The sequence below is a fragment of the Schistocerca americana genome, chromosome 2, assembly GCF_021461395.2.
Source record: "Schistocerca americana isolate TAMUIC-IGC-003095 chromosome 2, iqSchAmer2.1, whole genome shotgun sequence".
In the NCBI taxonomy this organism is placed as follows: Eukaryota; Metazoa; Arthropoda; class Insecta; order Orthoptera; family Acrididae; genus Schistocerca; species Schistocerca americana.
The window spans coordinates 1,022,309,128-1,022,330,444 of record NC_060120.1 but is presented as its reverse complement, the minus strand read 5'-3'; the positions used below and the strand labels follow the sequence as shown (position 1 = coordinate 1,022,330,444).

The following is a 21,317-nucleotide window of genomic DNA, read 5'->3' as shown; positions in this document are numbered from 1 at the left end:
TCTTAATTTGGCATTGACGGAAATATTTCTTTTATTGTAATGGTTCCATGTAAGTCTGTATGCTTTTTGTAGTTTTGTAACCCTTTCTTCATTGGCTGTTGAATTCAGTCCTGTTTTCTGTATAATCTCTCCCAGGTATTTGAAATGTTCTACTTGTGTTATCTTTCGGTACTTTGGTATCAATGGGCTTCTGTCTGTAGATTTTGTGCCCACGTACTGGGTTTTTTCATATGATATTTGTAGTCCTGTTCTGGCTGCGATTTCATGCAATATCTCTAGGACTTCTCTGGCTTCTTTTCTGTCATTTGTAATGATGGCTATATCTCGGCAAAGGCCAGACATTTTATGTTGATGGTTCTATTTCTCTCTCTCCCATCTTTACCCCATTGACTCCTTTGTCCCACGTCCTCATTATTTTCTCTAAAACAGCGTTAAATAAAATGGGTGACAGGCCATCTCCCTGTCTCACTCCTTTCTTGATTTCGAAAGATTCTGAGATCTCGCCCATGAACTTCACTTTTGATTTTGTATTTGTTAATGTTTCCTGCATTAGTTTTCTGGTCTTATTGTCTACCTTCATTTCTTGTAGTGTACTAAAAAGTGTTTCTCTGTCTATGGAATCGTAAGCCTTCTTGAAATCAACAAATGTTACTGTGGTGTTTCTGGACTTTCTCGTTGTTAATAATGTTCTCAGACACCAGATCTGCTCACTGCATGATCTTCCCTTCCTGAACCCTCCTGGGTATTCTTCTATCTGTGGATCTAACTGAGGTTCTAGGCGATTTAACAGAGCTTTTGATAGAATTTTGTATGCCACCGGCAGTAACGAAATTCCTCTATAGTTATTAGCGTCTGTTTTGTCTCCTTTCTCGTGGAGGGGGTGTATTAGGGCTGACTCCCATTCGTCTGGTATCTTTTCTGTTTCCCAGATGTTTTAGATTATACTATCAATTTTGGGTGTAATGTTTTCATGGTCTAATTTCCAGATTTCTGCAATCAGTCCATCTTCACCTGGTGCTCTGTTATTTTTCAATGATTTTATTATTTTTACGATTTCTTCATATGTTGGGGGTTCGGAGTCCCGGTTAGGTTCTGGTTTTGTAAGCTGTAATCTCTGTTTTGGTTTATCACAGTTAAGTAACGTGTCAAAGTATCTGGATAATATGTCACAGTTTTTCTTCGGATTTGTCTCCAGTGTTCCATCTTGTCTTTTGAAGCATAAGCTTGGTGGCTGATATCCTGTCATATTTTCTCGGAATACTCCGTAAAAATTTCGTGTGTTGTTTCTGGTGAAGTCTTCTTCTATCTCCTTAAACCTGCTGTTTTCGTAACCTCTTTTTTCTTTTCGGATTATTTTTGAAGCGTTTTTCTGTATCCTGTTGAAGTCCTCCCATTTTTCTTGTGTTTCTTGGCTGTTAAATTTTTTCCAGGCTTGTATTCTGTCTTCTATGGCCCTGTCGCATGTCATGTTCCACCATCGGTGTTTCCTTTTTCTCGGTGGCTGCCCCAATATTATCAGTTCTTTTATTTTTTCTGACAGTTCTGTCCAGTTGTTGCTATTGATTTTCGTAATTTCTTCTATTATTTCTTTCTTGTTTATTTGTAGGTACTCTGGATCTGTTCTGAAAGGTCTGTTGGTTCTCTTGATTTGTCTATTGTGTATAAATTTTACTTTAATTTGGAGGTGATGATCAGATTCGAAAACTCCTTTCCTTGTTCTTACGTTCATTATTTCTCTGGTGTTTTTTGTGGATATTCCTACGTGAAATTCTTCTAGAGCATGGTTGGGGGATTTCCAAGTTACAAGTTTTCTGTGTGGTTTCTGGAATTGCGTTGACGTGATTTTCAGATCAAAATTTCTACAGAAGTTTATCAAGTTCTCTCCATTTTTGTTTGTTCTCATGTGGGCCGTGTGTTTCCCTGTCGTGTCTCGGAATTTTCTTTCCTTGCCTAACTGGGCATTGAAGTCTCCTAGTAACACGTTTATGTGATTCTTTGGTATTTTGCTGGTAGTTTCTTCCAGATCTTCCCAGAATTCCTCTATCATCTCTGGGTTCTTCTTGTTATAATTGTTTGTGGGGGCATGTCCATTGATTAATGTATAGGCTTTGTTTCCAGATCTTATCGTGAGTGACGACATTTTTTTCTGATTTTGAGGTGAAATCTATTACGGAGTCAAGTATCGATTTATGTACTGCAAAACCAGTCCCGAAGAGTTTGAGATTTCTTCCTGGGATGGTTATGGCTGGTTTCCTCCTTATATATTCTGTAATTTTCAGAATCAAAGTGGTTGTCATCTGCAAATCGTGTTTCCTGTATTGCCATAACTTTGATGTTGTATTTATCCATGGTGTTTGTTAATTGTTTCAGTTTACCTGGCCTCAGTAGTGCGTTGGTGTTGAGTGTTGCCATGTAAAATACTTTCTTCATCTTGATGGTTCTTGAGAGGCTCCGATTCTTCTCTTCATGACATGCCTGATCCCCTGGAATCCGATGATCAGGTCTATTACCCAGCCTTACTGACTGGGGCCCAGGGTAGTGGATTCTTTCCCGTTGTTCTGTCATGATTATTGGTTTGTGTTGAGGTATTGGTGGTGAAATCACGAAGGATCTCACATAATTTCGAATGGAGTTTTGAGTTCCAGAAGGTTAACTTACAGCCGAGCTCACAGAGCCAACAGACGCTGACCAGAGTACCGGTGGCTGTCACGCAGACGTGTCTGGATTTTGGGGCTTCGTATGTAACCCTATGCAGGGGCCCTCACAGGGTGCTACCATCCGGAGCCAGATGGACCCAGGATTTTTTTTTTTTTTTTTTTTTTTTTACGAGGTGTTACTCCTCCCCCTCCTCCTTCCTCATCACTTGCGAGATGAGGCCCCGGGCTTGGGACCGGCAGTGGCGGTATTTTTATATTCTTAATTTTATTAACAATATCGTAACAATTTTTGTAGTGTATTCTTTCTTGTATATGTAATACTGCTGAAGGAGAATGTTTAGCTTTTTACTGGCAGTATATGCTGGGCTATTAGCCATGTTAACAATTGGACGAATCGGCATTTGTTGTTTATGTATGTTGGGCTGGGTACGCAATGATGGTGTTGTTGGATTCATTATAATGGAATCTTTTTATCTTTTTCTGTGAATATGAAGTTACATCTTTTTAGTGCTTTCTTTACTTCTGCATTAAATCTGTTGGTTGGATCCCGGTCGATAATTCTGATATTATTTTTGTCTAAAAATTTTAGTACTTTTCTGTTGTAATCTTCTGACATAATCATCAACGTATTTCCTTTACCTGATTTTACACTAACAGCATTATTTTTTGAAGCTTATTATTTATCTGACGTATAATAACACTGTCCTTCCCTTTTATATTTGTTTCGTATTATTTTTGTAAATTTACAAGTAATGTGGTTTTGCTCATAAGGTGGCAACTGGGTCATATCAAGCGCTACTTTATTGTTTGCAATAATGTTGTATACCATCCTGTTTCCGTGGTGTGGTTGCGTGTTAAATTTTAGACCTTCGTTTAGTACGTTCATTTCTGTGGGAGTGAATCTAATGTTGGTCAGATTTTCAACCTTCTGGATGAATTTGAAGTTAATCTGCATGTGCTGTTTATTTTCATTGAGTGTATTTAAATCTTTTTCTTGTGTGAGCCTACGTTTCTTCTTTTTATGTCTTAGTCGAATGTTTGAACCCACATACCTTACAAATTTATCAGTTGCTGATAAGAAGGGATTTGTTTGTAAGGGTAATAGGACACTATAACAAGATCTAAATCAGATGCATGTAGTTTAACATTTAAATTGTTCTTACATTTAAATTTATCACGGATTTCACTGGTCACCCAGTTACGTTGGCACTGTTTTATTTATGTTGTGCCACACTAGATTTGTTTCTAATTTTGATCCTGGCATATTTCAGTGTGATATTGTCTCATATACACTGTCTGTTAAACTTGATGGCCGCCATGGCGTTCAGTATATTTACTTTTATCCGCTTACACTGTAGTACTTTACCCTGTGCCTGGCTGTGCAGTGATTCTATGCGATAGGGTCCGCAGCTACGATAAGTTTTTTTAAAGATTTCTTAATGCCTTCAGCTGCCATTTTCTTTCATGTACGATTGTACAATTTCGGCCTTAGGCCACTTTCAAGTATCTAAAACGTTGGATACATTAGTAACACTTTTGATTTTGATGTAGGAACAAGTAGATATACCGGGTGATCAAAAAATCAGTATTAATTTGAAAACTTAATAAACCACGGAATAATGTAGATAGAGAGGTAGAAATTGACACACATGCTTGGAATGACATGGGGTTTTATTAGAACCAAGAAAAAATTGCTAGACGCGTGAAAGATCTCTTGCGCGCGTCGTTTGGTGATGATCGTGTGCACGACCGCCACTTTCGTCATTCTTGGCCTTCCAGGTCCCCAGACCTCAGTCCGTGCGATTATTGGCTTTGGGTTACCTGAAGTCGCAAGTGTATCGTGATCGACCGACATCTCTAGGGATGCTGACAGACATTATTCCTCGACTACAGCTATTGTTGAGGAATGATGGTGGACATATTGAGCGTTTCCTGTCAAGAATATCATCTTTTGTCTTACTTCGTTATGCAAATTATTGCTATTCTGCTCAGATGAAGAGCCATCTGTCGGACATTTTGTGAACTTTTGTATTTTTTGGTTCTAATAAAACCCCATGTCATTCCAAGCATGAGTGTCAATTTGTACCTCTCTATCTACATTATTCCGTGATTTATTCAGTTTTCAAATTTATACTGACTTTTTGATCACCCAGTACTAGGAGCAGTATAACTTAATTGTACAATCGTAGATGAAATGAAGAGTGGCAGCTGAAGGCATCAAGAAACTTTCAAAATCTTCGTCGCAGCTGCGGACTCTGTCGCACTGAAAATTATAGGTATTTTAATGTTGTGTAATGACAAAAGACAGTATTCGGAGTTTTCCTCCCTACTTGTACTGTGAAACCTTGCTTCTTCCCAAATGTCCTGATTCTAAATCACCAGGAAGTACCCTACAGGTTCTGATGAGTGAAGTTACATCGAAATATGTTGAGTGTTATCTATATACATACAACCGTTTCTGGCCGTAAGCAAGAGCTTTGATAATAAATGAACTGTCGTAATGTGAAAGCCAAGCTGCACTGCAAAAGTAAGAAGTAAATCATACTGTGAAAGTTAGCAATCTGACTGCAAGAATTTTGAACAGTATAAACTGCCTGAATAATTAACTTGCGCATGAAACCTAGAGTAATTGCCTTTGCAAAATTTGATCACAAAACCTGTCTCTGAATAACATAAGTTGATCCTGACTGAATAAATAAGAAAATCATAATATTTTGTCCTTACCTCTATTCCGCGCAAATCTGGATAACGCTTTGTAGCACTGTTCTGTCTTGCACGCCGCTGTTCCAAAGTTTCAAATTACTGTATCTGCACAGAGACACTCGAGAGGTACAATGAGTTCTCTGTTAATTGAAAATAGAACAGTTTATCGAACATACTTGGTTGGATGATCCATTAGAAGTATTGTAAGAGAAATGTTGGTAAGAAAATGAAATATCCGCAAAAATGTCAACACTTTGTTTTTTTGTATATTGAGAAAAAGTGCTCAAAGCAGACTTTAAATTTAATGATCTTCTCAACATGCAAACAATACACTTTCCTGTCTCTCAAATCCAACAACTTTCATACAATAACCAAGTTAGTTCGATGGTGCAGCAATAGTGAAAAAAGAGTAATATTCTTCTGTTTACCTGACATTCCATTAGATTTCTTCCTTCACAAATCAGTTTCATAATCATGATGATTGAACAAAATGATAAATTGAGACAGTAAATTTGAATATTAATATTGCCATAGCTTCCTCACTCTAACACTGCTTAACATTCTCAGCCTAACTCTAACACAGCTGAATTTCGACTGCCTCAGTCTACCAAAGCTTAACACTGACTGCTTCCACTGCGCCCTCGCACACGTCAACGATGTTAGCTTAACTTCTGCGATACAGCTTACAACATCGCTGCTTTCTCACTATCGCTTCAGATACCAAAAATTGAGATACCAAAATTATACATGACACTTACCAATGTGACATAAATGGCCGCATCTTTTAATTACATTGAACTAGAAGTTTTAATTTTTTACACCGCCAAGCGATCATACACCTTAGTATGTGGCGTAAATTTTTATTTGATATGCCAACGGACAGACAACAAAGCGATCCTATAAGACAAGTATGGGCAAGCTATGGTGACCGCTGGGTCTTATTCAGTACTTACTTAAGCCCGTAGGCCATCTCATTATGTGACGCGACAGCAGCGCTCTTAGCAAATGAAATCAAAACTGTAGCGTCCGTGACGGTAATATTTGTGGGGTGAGGCGATATATGAATGGCATTCATTTCCCGATTCGGCGCCTCAACAAATAATGCCTCAAAACACATGTGTATAGAGTACACTCATTTTATGTTCACCCCATCTGCAGATGTTTGCATTACTTTAGGAGTCGTGAATACTGTTTCTTTAGTTATGTAATGCGACAGCTGTCATAGAAACTTCCGTTAGAAACTTCTGCTGCGCCTCGCTCTCTCTCCCAAGAGTTTCTTCCTCAGGCAGGACCCACACTAATATGGGCCACCGGTTGGCCAGCAGATTATGTTTCCGTTTTTACCGACTGTGGTACAAGACATTGAAAATGAAATTTTTGTTGGAGTGGCACCGTTCTCAGGGCCTCTGCTTACGTTCAGTATGAAATACAGAAGCAACAACTTCAACAGCCAAGACCGCTAATTATAATTTTATTTATGATGACCGGTTTCTGTAAGTCATCGGATCTATAAAGCGTATAGATCGAAAATTCAAGCATAAACAGGTCATATGTAATAGGAAGAGGGACGTATTTACACCACAGGAATATATACAACATAAAGTATACATTTCCAACACGGAAGTTGTGAACAAATCAATGAGAGAAGTTGTGAACAAATCAATGAGAATTTGCAGAAAATAAATGCTTGGTGTAGTGACTGGCGGTTACCTCTTAATATTAGTAAGTGTAGCCTACTGCGTATAACAAGGCGAAAATCCCCATTAATGTTCGAATACAAAATAAATGCCCAGTCTTGGGAAGCGGTAACATCCGTCAGGTATCTGGGTGTGTCTATTCGAAATGATCTCAAATGGAATGATCAGATTACACAAGTAACGGGCAAGGAGAACTCTAGATTTCGGTTTATTAGTAGAATCCTGAAGCGATACAGTCCTTCCACAAAGGAAATTGCTTACAATACGTTAGTCCGTCCTGTTTTAGAATATTGTTCGTCTGTATGGGACCCTTACCAGTTGGGTCTCATTCAAGAGATTGAGAAGGTCCAAAGAAGAGCAGCAAGATTCTTGACTGGTACATTTAGCCATCGCGAGAGCGTTAAAAATCTCATAGAAAGTTTGAAGTGGGATACACTTGCAGGTAGACGACGAGCTAAACGGAAGGGGTTGCTCACTAAATTCCGTAATCCGATCTTCGCCGTGGATGTAGAGCATATATTATTACCACCAAATTTCAAATCGCCCAGTGATCACCATTCATTAGAGCTCTTACTGAGGTGCTCAGACAGTCGTTTTTCCCTCGTGCGATCCGCGAGTGGAACAGAGGGGGTAAATATGACTTTGGTGCGAATTGTGTCCTCCGCCACATGCCGCTTGGTGGCTAGCGGAGTATATACATAGATGTAGAACAAATCTCCGTCATATACGCAATATATAGTGCCAAGTCGCAATACGTCATTCCAGATACATGAAGGAATTGAAGCATCGTCATGTCAATAATACAAGATTTATATAAAATATCATGCATGTTGCACCGACTGCACAAGCTCGTATTCACACAACAGATGAAACACGACTGATAATCACAAGTCCAAAGCAAAAATGTTACGAACTGCCAACAGGTGACACTGCAGTGGCAAACTTACAGAAATGCAGTCATAACGTATAAAGCATAAGGAAGAAGTTACATCCAAGGAGTAAATAAAGCAATGCAGTATACAGTATTCTGTACGTAATTATATAACCATGTAATTCAAACCCGAGTATATTGGAGTAACAAAATTATTTTTATAATTTCTTTTTATTTTTAAAAAAATTTTTGAATTGCAATTCTTATAGCAATGTAGAAGAAAATATTGTACATCAACTGTAGTGACCTACGTTTTTTTGGGTCAACAGTCTTCTGACTGGTTTTATGCGGCCCGCCACGTATTCCTCCTCTGTGCCAACCTCTTCATCTCAGAGTAGCACGTACAACCTATTTCCTCAATTATTTGCTGAATGTTTTCGAATCTCTGTCTTACTCTGCAGTTTTTGCCCTCTAGAGCTCCCCCTACTTCCATGGAAGTCACTGCCTGATGTCTTAACAGATACGCTATCATCCTGTCCCTCCACCTCGTCAGTGTTTTTCTGTACAATTCTGCGCAGAGCCTCCTCATTCCGTACCTAATCAGTCAACATGACTTTCAACATTCGTCTCAAGCAACACATTTAAAAAGCTTTGATTTTCTTCCGTTCCGGTTTTGCCACAGTCCACATTTCACTGCCATAGGATGCTGTGCTCCAAATGTACATTCTCAGAAATTTCTTCCTCAAATGAAGGCATATGTCTAACACTAGTAAATCTCTTGTCCAGGAATGCCCTTTTTCCCAGTGCTAGTGTGGTTTTTCTGTCCTCGTTGCTCCATCTGTCATTGGTTATTTTACTGCCCAGGTAGCAGAATTTCTTAAATTCATCTACTTTGTGACCATCAATCCTGATGTTAAGTTTCTCGTTGTTCTCGTTACTACTACTTATTACTTTCGACTTTCTTCGATTTTCCTCTTAATCCATACTCTGTAATCATTAGACTAATCATTCCACTCAACAAAAGAGCGGCACATGAGTTTGCGACTATCCCGCTTCCGTTTTTCTTGTGGTCCTCCACCTTAGAGAATCTGGTAGGAATCTTTTCTGTGCCATACTGCACCGCCTGTGACTGTGTACACAGCATTTGGGGATGTGACACCACCCAGCAAGCTCTACTACATTTGATAGGTGCCCTGACGTCATAGTTAGCCTGGTTTTCCGTTGAGCGAAATGTCGTCTTCCGTGAAGAACACAATCCTACGGACATCTGTTGACAGTCTGTACGATTATATCGTCAATTAGACTCAGGACGGGGAAATACCGGTTTGTCGCTTTAATTTTGAACACCAGTGCAGTATGAGACTAGAAAATAAGTGAAGAAGTGTATGTAGATAGTATGTATATAGTAATATATATATACAATGTCATAAAGAACAAACATAACACTGGACTCGCATTCGGGAGGACGACGGATCAATCCCGCGTCCGGCCATCCTGATTTAGGTTTTCCGTGATTTCCCTAAATCACTCCAGGCAAATGCCGGGATGGTTCCTCTGAAAGGGCACGGCCGACTTCCTTCCCCATCCTTCCCTAATCCGATGAGACCGATGACCTCCCTGTCTGGTCTCCTTCCCCAAAACAACCCAACCCAACCCAACAAACATAACTACCCTAATATACTGAAGCGCCAAAGAAACTGGTACACCTGCCGAATATCGTGTAGGGCCCCCGCCAGCACAACGTGCCATGGACTCGACTGATGTCTGAAGTAGTGCTGAAGGGAACTGACACCATGAATCTTGCTGGGCTGTCCATAAATCCGTAAGAATACGAGGGGGTGGAGATCTCTTCTGAACAGCACAATGCAAGGCGTCCCAGATATGGTTAATAATATTCATGTCTGGAGAGTTCTGTGAGCAGCGGAAGTGTTTAAACTCAAAAGAATGTTCCTGGAGCCACTCTGAGGCAATTCTGGACGTTTAGGGTGTCCCATTGTCCTGCTGTAATTGCCCAAGTTCTACGGAATGCACAATGGACATGAATGGATCCAGGTGATCAGACAGGATGCTTACGTACGCGTCACCTCTTAGAGTCGTATCTAGACGTATCAGGGGTCCCGTATCACTAGAACCTCACACCCCCCCACGCCTTTACAGAGCCTCCGCCGGCTTGAACAGTCCCCTGCTGACATGCAGCGTCCATAAATTCATGAGGTTGTCTCCATACTCGTACACGTCCATTTTTCTTTTATGTCTACAAGTAGCTTTTTTATTTAAGGGGGTTGTCCGGTCTCGAGGTCTCAAGAAACCTTTTTTTTTAATATATATTTTGACTTCTTGTAGTCTTGAGAATACGTGATCAAAAGGATTTTCTTGCTAATGTATTCTTTACAACTAAAAATCACGTTTCAATAGGACCACATGTACAACCACTGAAGCCTGTCTCGGCCCTTGGGAAGTTTACGACTCTGTTCGGGATCTCCGTCTGTGTAAAGCTATTGTAACATTCTGTGTCAAAGAAAATATCAATATAGGTCTTGTACTCGACCACGAAAATGAGATAAGAAAGCGGTTATGGCGACACAATGTCACATAAGTTCAACGAACGACAATCCCCAGTACGGTTATTGTTCTGGAAGATGGTGTAAATGGAAACGAGCTGAGATGAACTGGACACTGGATACTTTTGACCTTAAGCCACTACTGAGGAGTCAAGTTGTTGAAGCTATCGCTGATGTGTATGGACATTTTTTTTTTTTAGTCATCAGTCTTCTGACTTGTTTGATGCCGCCCGCAATGATTTCCTCTCCTGTACCTGCCCATTCATCTCAGAGTAGCACTTGCAACCTACGTCCTCCATTATTTGCTGGGAGTATTCCAATCTCTGTCTTCCTCTACAGTTTTTGCCCTCTACAGCTCCATCTAGTACCACGAAAGTCACTCCCTGATGTCTTAACAAATGTGCTATCGTCGTGTCCCTTCTCCTTGTCAGTGTTTTTCTCTCCGATTCTGCGAAGAAACTCTTCGTTCCTTACCTTATCAGTCAACCTCACTTTCAACATTCCTCTGTAGCACCACATCTCAAATTCATCGAATCTCTTCTGTTCGGTTTTCGCACAGTTCATGTTTCTCTACCATACAATGCTGTGCTCCAAACATTCATTCTCAGAAATTTCTTCCTCAAATTAAGGTCTATGTTTAATACCAGTAGACTTCTCTTGGCCAGGAATGCGCTTTTAGCCAGTGCCAGTCTGCTTTTGATGTCCTCCTTGCTCCGTCCGTCATTGGTAGTTTTGCTGCATAGATAGTAGAATTCCTTAACTTCATCAGCTTCGGTGATCATCAAACTTCATGTTAAGTTTCTCGCTGTTCTCATTTCTGCTACTGCTCATTACTTTCATCTATCTTCGATTTACTCTCATGAGATTTTTCATTCCATTCAGTAGATCATGTAATTCTTCTCCACTTTCACTCAGGATAGCAAGAATCATGTCACTGATATCGTTAGAGCTTGAATTTTAATCCCACTCCTGAGCCTTTCTTTTATTTCCATTATTGCTTCTTCCATGTACAGATTGAACAGTAGGGGCGAAAGGCTACATCCCTGTCTTACATCCTTTTTAATCCGATCACTTCGTTCTTGGTCGTCCATACTTATTATTACCTCTTGGTTCTTGTACATACTGTACATTACCCATCTCTCCCTATAGCCTAAAATCCCTATTTTTCTCAGAGTTTCGAACATCTTGCACCATTTTACATTGTCGAACGCTTTTTCCAGGTCGATAAATCCGATGAACGTGTCTTGATTTTTCTTTAGTCTTGCTCCCACTATCAAATGCAACGTCAGAATTGGCTCTCTGGTGCCTTTATCATTCCTGAAGCCAAACTGTTCATCATCTAACACATCCTCAGTTTTCTTTTCCATCCTAGTGTATATTATTCTTGTCAGAAGCTTGGATGCATCAGCTGTTAGGCTGATTGTGCGACAATTATCGCGCTTGTCAGCTCTTGCAGTCTTCGGAATTGTGTGGATGATATGGTATGTCGCCAGACTAATACATTCTACACACCAACGTGAATAGCCATTTTGTTGCCAGTTCTCCCAGTGATTTTAGAAATTCTGATAGAATGTTATCTACCCCTTCTACCTTATTTGATCTTAAATCCTCCAAAGCTCTTTTAAATTCTGGTTCTAATGCTAGATCCCCTATCTCTTCTAAATCGTTTCCTGTTTCTTCTTCTATCACATCAGACAAATCTTGCCCTCATAGAAGCCTTCAATGTACTCTTTCCACCTATCCGCTCTTTCGTCTAGCCGGCCGCGGTGGTCTCGCGGTTCTAGGCGCGCAGTCCGGAACCGTGCGACTGCTACGGTCGCAGGTTCGAATCCTGCCTCGGGCATGGATGTGTTTGATGCCCTTAGGTTAGTTAGGTTTAAGTAGTTCTAAGTTCTAGGGGACTGATGACCACAGCAGTTGAGTCCCATAGTGCTCAGAGCCATTTGAACCATTTTTTTTTTTCTTTCGTCTGCATTTAACAATGGAATTCCCGTTGCACTCTTACTGTTACCTCCTTTGAATTCACCGAAGATTTTTTTGACGACTATATGCCGAGTCAGTCCTTCCGACAATCGTTACTAACGACAATATGAAGGCGAGATGCCTCTGAGCCTATACGCAGAACGATAATGAAGCACTGAATTTATTAATCTGGACTTATGGTACGAAACACATATTTTCGAGTGTAAAAGTTGTTCAAATTGATAACAATCAGGCGTGCGTCATTTACAACGACGGATTTAAGGGTGTCCTGCATAATATGAAACTCGTGGGAGTGGTTATCTGCACCACGGCTTGCACTTTCGCCACGAAAAGGTGCGAGTAACGCCTCAAGCGTTCGAACCGGCGCTGGTTCCAGACCAGCATCGAGGTTGGAATTGCGCCTGAGAGCTCCGCGGTTTGCAAAATGAGATCTTCGAAGAAGAGGAATGTTTACTGTGTGACTCAGTAATAGTAGATATGTGGTAATCCGAAAAAAATTGGGAATTATATACCGTACATAAAAAAACGAAATCAAAACTTTAAATGAGGTTTCCTGAGACAGCGTTTTTTAAACTGGTTCCCGGGTTTAAAAACTACTACTCAGTAAAAGAGGATGCTGTTTCGGATTTAAGAAGGTAGACATTTTCCATAAGGCTTGTTATTTATTTACATTTAAAAGCAACAGAGTTTTTCAGTACCTATGTTTTCAAGTAGCCGCCATTTTGAAATGCACTTCAGGAAATTTGATTTCATGCCATAGAGAATTTAATTCTGATAATGTAAATTCGTTTAATTTTGACTGCAGGCCTCTATTTCACCCCCAATCGTGCGAACCGTTTAGTTGCGCAGTTTGCGCAGAAGTTATTTGACCGCCACTTTGTGCTGCATAGACTCATTAATCTACTGGCCAAAAACTATTTAAGTGGTGTTTAAGATATGTACTTTTGTTTGTTGGTAAATATTTATGTAAAAACATAATTTTCTGCTGAAAAAACGTTGAACATGCAAAAAATAAGGCTCCGAGACCGGAGAACTCAAATAAATTTAAACAATTATACAAGGGCTGTACACTAAAGAATGATCATAATTTTCTGCGGTCGTAATTTCTAGCTATAGAATTAAATTTTGTGGCATTCTATTAGCTTAATGTGCAACAAACACTCCGTACTTGTTTCGTTGAAGGCATTCCTGTTTCCCGCCTCTGAATGGTGTGCAATTTGATTAAAAATAACAAACTATATCGAACTGATGTTCCCTGGTCATAATAAATAAATATCATTGGAATTTATACTGTTACTTTTGGCCAAATTATAGCACCATTTTACTGTTCTCCTACGGACAATGTTGTCTAAATTTATGAAACTGAGACATGTTAACTATGGCCTACCGCAACAGTAGAGGTAATGCGTGACGAACAATATACGGCGTTGAAATTCTGCTGCAGCTTAACAAATCTTCGGCTGAGATCTGCGCAAGGTTACGGTAGGACTATGGAGTTCCCTACAGCACAGCTCGAAGATGGTTTAAATTGCTGTTAAGAAGGGAGACAATCGATTTCAACCGGCGTCCAATTACTGGTCTCGCGGAGGAAAACATCGACACCGCTGCTGTCATTGTGAGAGAGGATTGATGAATCACCTTACAAACACCGTATGAAATATTCAATTAACACATCACAAAATTTCGGGTCAGCTTTCAATATCGTACTCTTTGACATTTTAAATACGTAGTGTAACGACTGAATCCCCCTTTCGAATGAACTGCAGTGTCATAGCTAGCCTTTCTCGAACTGCTACTGCCTCTTTCAATTCCGCATCCAATATTTTTCCATTTTCCGATCCATCAATGACACAAGGAATCCGAAATATTCTGCAGTGATGCAGACGAATTTACTGGTGGTATCTTCAATGGTTTCTCATATGGGCATCGCCGACGGAGTAATTCCCTACTTCACCAGTGACGTCCTCATTTTGTTTCCATTTTCTTCATCAAGTACACTCAAGAGCCAAAGAAACTGCTACAGCTGCCTCATATCGTGTAGGGCCCCCGCGAGCACGCAAAAGTGCCGTAACGCGACTTGGCATGGACTCGACTACTATCTGAAGTAGTGCTGGAGGGAACTGACACTATGAACCCTGCTGGGCTGTCCGTAAATCAGTCACAATACGAAGGGGTGGAAAACTCTTGTGAACAACACATTGCAAGGCATCCCATTAATGTTCATGTTTGGGGAGTTTGGTTGTCAGCGGAAGTTTTTTAACTCAGAAGAGTGTTCCTGGGGCCACTCTGAAACAATTCTGGACTTGTTGGGTGTCGCATTGTCCTGCTGGAATTGCCCAAATCCGTCGGAATGCACAATGTACATGAATGGATACAGGTGATCAGACAGGATGCTTACGTAGGTGCCACCCATCAGAGTCGTACGTAGACTCCCACTGTACACCTCCCACACCATTACAGAGCCTCCACCAGCTTGAATGGTCTGCTACTGACATCTAGGGTGCATGGATTCATGAGGTTGTCTGCATACCCATACCCGTACATGTCCATCTGCTCGATACAGTTTGAAATGTGACTCGTCCGGCCCAGGCGAGGCATAAAGCTTTCTGTCATGCACTGATCGAGGATACACGAGTGGGCCTTCGGCTCCGAAAGCACATATCGATGATGTTTCGTTGAATGGTTTTGCACTCTGACACTTGTTAATGGTCCAGTATGGAAATCTGCAGCAATTTGCGGAAGGGCTACAGTTCTGTCACGCTGAACGATTCTCTTCACTCGTCGTTGGTCCCGTTCTTGCAAGATCTTTTTCCGGTCGCAGCGATGACGGGGATTTGATGTTTTACTGGATTCCTGATATTCACGATACTCTAATGACATGATCGTACGAGAAAATCCCCACTTCATTGCTACCTCGGAGATGCTGTGTCGCATCGCTCGAGCGCCGGTTATAGCACCACGTTCAAACTCACTTAAATCTTGATAACCTGTCATTGTAGCAACAGTAACCGATCTAACAACTGCTCTAGACAGCTGTTGTCTTATAGAAGCGTTGCCGACCGCAGCGCCGTATTCTGCCGGCTCACGTAACTCTGTATTTGAATACGCATGCCTTTAACAGTTTCTTTGGTGCTTCATTGTATGTGTACAGTATCATCGTGAATATGAACGCGGATGCAATATCCGGAGGTACGACAGTGTACGCCGAGTTGGCTATCAGGCCCTATCTGACGGCTCATCCTTTGCCTACTTCTTCCAGGACAGGTTTCGCTCCGTGTCAACGAAGGGACGAGACGGGCGTCTCACTCAATATCCTCCACTTCGCTATGCAAGTGCCGTAATCTCACTTCTGAACAAGGCATGGTCAGTTAGTGGTAGTACAAAACTTGTCGCGTTATCTCCGCGCTGTAAAAAGAGTCACGGAAATCGTACTAGTCAAATATCTTAAGTAAAGATAAGAAAGTTCACAATCTCATACAGAGCAAAACATTAAAGAATAGGCTTCACTAAGAGTGAGAGAACTGCTTTCATTATTTTCATCTTTCATGAAGACAGTACGGTGTTTGTGCCTCACAACAGGAGCTGGAACTCAAAGACGCGCCAGGGAAGCTGCACGCGATCGCCGGGGATGTGAGCGACGAAGCCAGCATCCTGGCTGCCTTCAAGTGGGTCAAGGACAACCTGGGTGGTGTCGATGTCCTTATCAACAACGCTGGTGTCTTCCCGCCGAATAGTGTTACAGGTATGATCAATGCTTTGCATTTTCTTCTGTCGTTCGTTTAAGCTGATCTGAAAATACCAAACGTTTAAAGCTAATGCTTTACTCAACATCTGTATATAACATTGTGCAAGCCACCTTAAGGTGCATGGCGGAGGATACCTTGAACCACTGCTACTAATTTGCTTTCCTGTTCCATTCACAAATGAACCCAGGGCTAGTCGTTTGCTTTCTTGCTCCATTCACAAATGGATTTCTCTTATCTTGTCTTCGAGGACCCTTCGCGAAATGTACACTGAGGTGACAGAAGTCATGTGACAGCGATAGGCATACAAACAGATGACGGCAGAACCGCGTACACAAGGTATAAAAGGGCAGTGCACTGGCCGAGCTATCATCTGTACTCATGTCATTCATGTGAAACGGTTTCCGACGTTATTATGGCAGCACGATGGGAATTAACAGGCTTTGAACGCGGAATGGTAGCTGCAGCTAGACTCACGGGGCATTCCGTTTCGGAGATCGTTAGGGAATTCAGTATTACGAAATCCACAGTGTCTGGAGTGAACCGAGTATATCACACTTAAGGCATTACCTCTGGGCACGGACAACAGTGGCGACGACCTCCAGAAGCGTTTACGTAGAGTTGTCAGTGCTAACAGACAAGCAACACTGAGTAAAATAACAACAGAAAGCAATTTGGGGCGTACGACGAACTAATGGTTTTGGTCAGTGCGGCGTAATTTAGCATTATGGGCTATAGCAGAAGACGACCGACGCGAGTGCCTTTGCTAACAGCAACGCCTGTCCTGGACTCTTGACCATATCGGTTGGTCCCTTGTAACCTCTCCACACAATTTAAAGAATAACAATGGAAAATGGAGCCAAGCGTAACCTCCCAACAAAATTGATAAATGAAAATTGACCATAAACCCACAACAATATTAATTAAATAATGAACCATGAACTGAATGTAACATCTGAACAGAAATAATTAAACCTGATAAATTTTATAAAGACAGCAGCGCTGACCTTCGGCCCTATAGTCTGAATAACAAAAGCAAAAATTCTTACCTCAATAAAAACTGCATCTATATCTGCTCTTATTTATCGACACAGCTTCGTGCATTGCTGGCGTATATTTAATTTTCATTCTTGGAGGAAATCCATAGGAAATATTCTTTAAATTGGAATGAATTTTTTTCTTTAAAAGAGTTACTTTATAAAAAAAATTATTATTGGGGCATTTTTTGAACAAATTAATTACAATTAACATACATTATCAGATTTGCGCAATGCTGCGTCTTTACCTTCTGCAACAATACACATCGTCCCGAATCGTGACCAGAGTCGCGAGAAGAGCACACCGCCGACGCATGCCGACTTCTGCTCGGTACAACTGTCCACTCGCTACTACTGTCGACTGACTACTACTACAGACAGAGTACAGCTGAACACTCGCGCGGTCAAGCGCAGACTAGCAACGATAAATAACTCTCTGGTCAGAGATTCTGTCATGCCTCGCCATCGCTGGTAATGAATACATACGTGTTTCATAACCCTCCACTGGGGGGGGGGGGGGGGGGGCAAAAATTTGGCAGCGATGGTGAGTCATTTGGACTTGCCATGAGCAACAAATTTTTGTTGACTTACTAACTTTACAATCACAGAATATAAGGACATATAGGTGTAGAACATGAAGTAAATATAGTGCACATGCACCGAGTACTGAACATATCAGGTAATGACAAAATATATATACAATGAGTACAAAACAAATTAACAAATGACATAAGTGCACATGCACTATAGTTCAGAACATATCAGCAAATCAAAAAATGTATAGATCATGAATACAAATCATGTTAGCAAAAATGATTTTCACTGTGTTACAAGAATTAGGATAGGAAAGGGAAGGATTGCATCATGCTTGTAGCACTTTAGGTTGCACGCAGCTGCACTGAAAGTCCATATCTTTCTACAGAAGCACAACACCAAGTGAGACAATCTGAAGTTCTTTTTCCAGAAGTATTAATCAGCGTAGCCAAGACACTGAAATGTCGTAGTAATATCCATGCTATCTTTTTGGTAGTACATTATGTACACCAAACAGTGGGACCATAATAGCATCTCCATCGCTCACGGTGGTGGACAGCATGTCGTGTCAACACCACGTTCTTGTAAGGTACACCAACGTAGAATTAGTGCAAAAACCAAATATAGTGCTCCATGATCATGAGGATATACAGGACAAACGGATATTGCAGTAATTCCAGGTAATTAGGTCAGAAGGTGAAGGACATTAAGTCACATACTAGTCTTCATTGAGAATTACACTAATAGTTGGTGGCACTCATTGCCCAGTTATTGAACATTTCTGTACCATGTATGTAGTATTACAGAATAATGTTCATGTGTTGTTTTACAGAGAACATTGGCACTCATTGCCTAATTACAAACCATCAGAAGTCATCATTAAAAACAAGAGCTAATAAATCACATAGTATTACAGAATAATGTTCATGAATGGTTTTACAGAGAACATTGGCACTCATTGCCTAATTATAAACCATCAGAAGTCATCATTGAAAACAGGAGGTAATGAATGACATAGTATTACAGAATAATGTTCATGAATTGTTTTACAGAGAACATTGGCACTCATTGCCTAATTACAAAGCATTATATATATATATATATATATATATATATATATATATATATATATATATATATATATATATATATTAAGCAATGCATTGCGTTGGGTAATTACTGAAGAATGAAAATATTTGCTTTTGAGTTGTTGCTGCAAAGGAAGATGTGTAACGTCATTCGTCGTGAGTCAGCTGTAGCAAGATTATGAAACAAGTAGAGTATATGTAATCACATTCATAAATGACATAGGTTTAATCACCAACTGCTTATAGCACATTAATTTCATGAATAATTTCTCCTGCAAAATACAAAAATGGATTATTAAACTGAAAGAAGAAACGCATTTTATGCTGAAAAGTAGTGAATTTCGAATTAACAGGTAGTGAAATGTGTATAAAAAAAATGTGTTCCCTAGCTGTTCTTTCCAAAACCTTCAGTCATCATACTATGCAATATAACACATACTATCAAAACGAACTGCAACAAATACTTAAATAACTACATAGCATCTCTTAACTAACAGCAAATATATAAACTTCATCATTATTTTCATCTGCAAAGAAAAACTTCATTATCCATATCACCATAACTCCATTAGTATCATCACCTGTAAAGAAAAACTTCATTATCCATAGTAGCATACTCTTCATCATTATTCATCACCATTCATTATCATCTGCAAAAGAGTCACTTCATTACTCATTACACAACTATTCCTTATTTCTAGCATATTTCATCACTAAAACTAAGATGTGTAGTGCTGTCTGACAGCCTTCATCAATCGCCTTGTATTCTGAAAGAAAAAATTAGTTAAGACTGCTATTCTACGATGTGTATAGTATATTTTTGTTAATGCTTGTTAATCCTGATCCATTTACTCTTCATCACGAAGTATTGTATCCTCTTTCGTTCATTCCGAAGGTGAAATTCCCATTTCTGTTTAATTTATTTCTTTTATACGTTATTTCTTTCTGAAAATGATGAACAAAGATTAATGTCTTGCATTTAATTCATATACCCATTAGATAAAAACTGGTTTATAGTAGCATAATTGAGCATACAGCATAGCACGACAGAAAACGTAATATGTCAAAAATATAGATAGTGTTCAAGGCAAAAATGTACCCAGTGTATCACAATGTAGCAGCAAAAAACGAAGTAAAGTAGTCACGATGTTGAGATATCATAAGGCAAAAATGTCAAAGTCAACTGGTGTTTGCTATATCTTCTATTTCATAGTGCATACAAACAAAACAGGAAAAACAATCGTACACACATAAAAATGGAAAATATGCACGGTCTGATGTGTAACGTCAAAAAAAAGCGACCTGCTAACCTTCCCTTGCGGGCACTTGCCAAGAAAAATACGACAATCACCAGTAAGTAGTCACATAAATATAATTGCATAAATGGTCATAAAATGTGTAGGTTCATCTGGAAAAATATGCACGGTCTGATGTGTAACGACAAGAAGAGCGACCTGCTAACCTTACCTTGCCGAGCACTTGCCAAGAAAAATCGAGAATCATCAGTAAGTAGTCACATAAATATAATTACATGAATGGTCATAAAAGTTAGCAAATGGCATTACAGCACGTTAAATCATAAAGTATCTTCATTCAATAAAAGGTTTGATATTCGATATGTGGTGGTTTCCTTTGGTTTTTCTGGTTCTCAAAGTTTCGACGTGTACTACATTGGGGTGAGGAATGCTGCGAATCCGATATGGACCTGCGTATAGAAGCTCAAATTTACTGCATTTACTCTTTCCTTTGTTGGATAAATAGTGTGTACGTACTAATATCTTCTGTCTAATGTGAAATTCACGGCGTGTACAAACCTGCTTTTGCTGTCTTCTCCGGCGCTCTGCGGCACGTTTGATGTTGTTCAACGCAATGTCAATTATTTCATGGTGTCGTAGTCGACGAGATGTAGGAAAGTTTACTAATTCTTTAATTTTGTTAGGTGGTTCAACATTTCTCAGTATAACAGACGGAGATAGCATAGTGGATTCATTTGGTATGGAATTAATTACATCTTGGAATGAGAGTATGTGTGTGTCCCAATCAATATGTTATTTATGGCAGTATATTCTACACAGTTTACCAATTTCTTTCATTAATCGTTCACAAGGGTTCGAAGAAGCATGGTGCCTGGATATATAGATCGGAGAAATGTTAATAGCTCGTAACATACGTGTCCATATAACAGATGGAAACTGTGGTCCATTGTCGGAAATTACTTTCAACACATGCCCTACATGAAATAGAAAATGTTTTACAAATGCTTTCGAAACAGTTTTAGCAGTAGCTTTGCGTAACGGAGTGAAGGTAACAAATTTTGAAGTGAGTTCAACAGCGACAATGATGTAGCAAAAACCTCTATTAGTTCTGGGAATCGGACCAAAAATGTCTACAGCGGACATATGTCTCAATTTAACAGGTACAATGGGATGTAATGGAGGAATAT

At 39.9% G+C, this 21,317-nt stretch overlaps 1 protein-coding gene across 1 annotated transcript in view; it reads left to right on the top strand.

Annotated features, from left to right (window-relative positions):
• The window catches only part of LOC124596397 (dehydrogenase/reductase SDR family member 11-like), a 119,080-nt gene that overhangs the window by 11,317 nt on the left and 86,446 nt on the right, over positions 1–21,317 (top strand). The window contains exon 2 of the mRNA XM_047135524.1: positions 16,052–16,214. Within this exon, the coding sequence (XP_046991480.1) occupies positions 16,052–16,214 (163 nt within the window). The remainder of the gene's footprint in view (positions 1–16,051; positions 16,215–21,317) is intronic.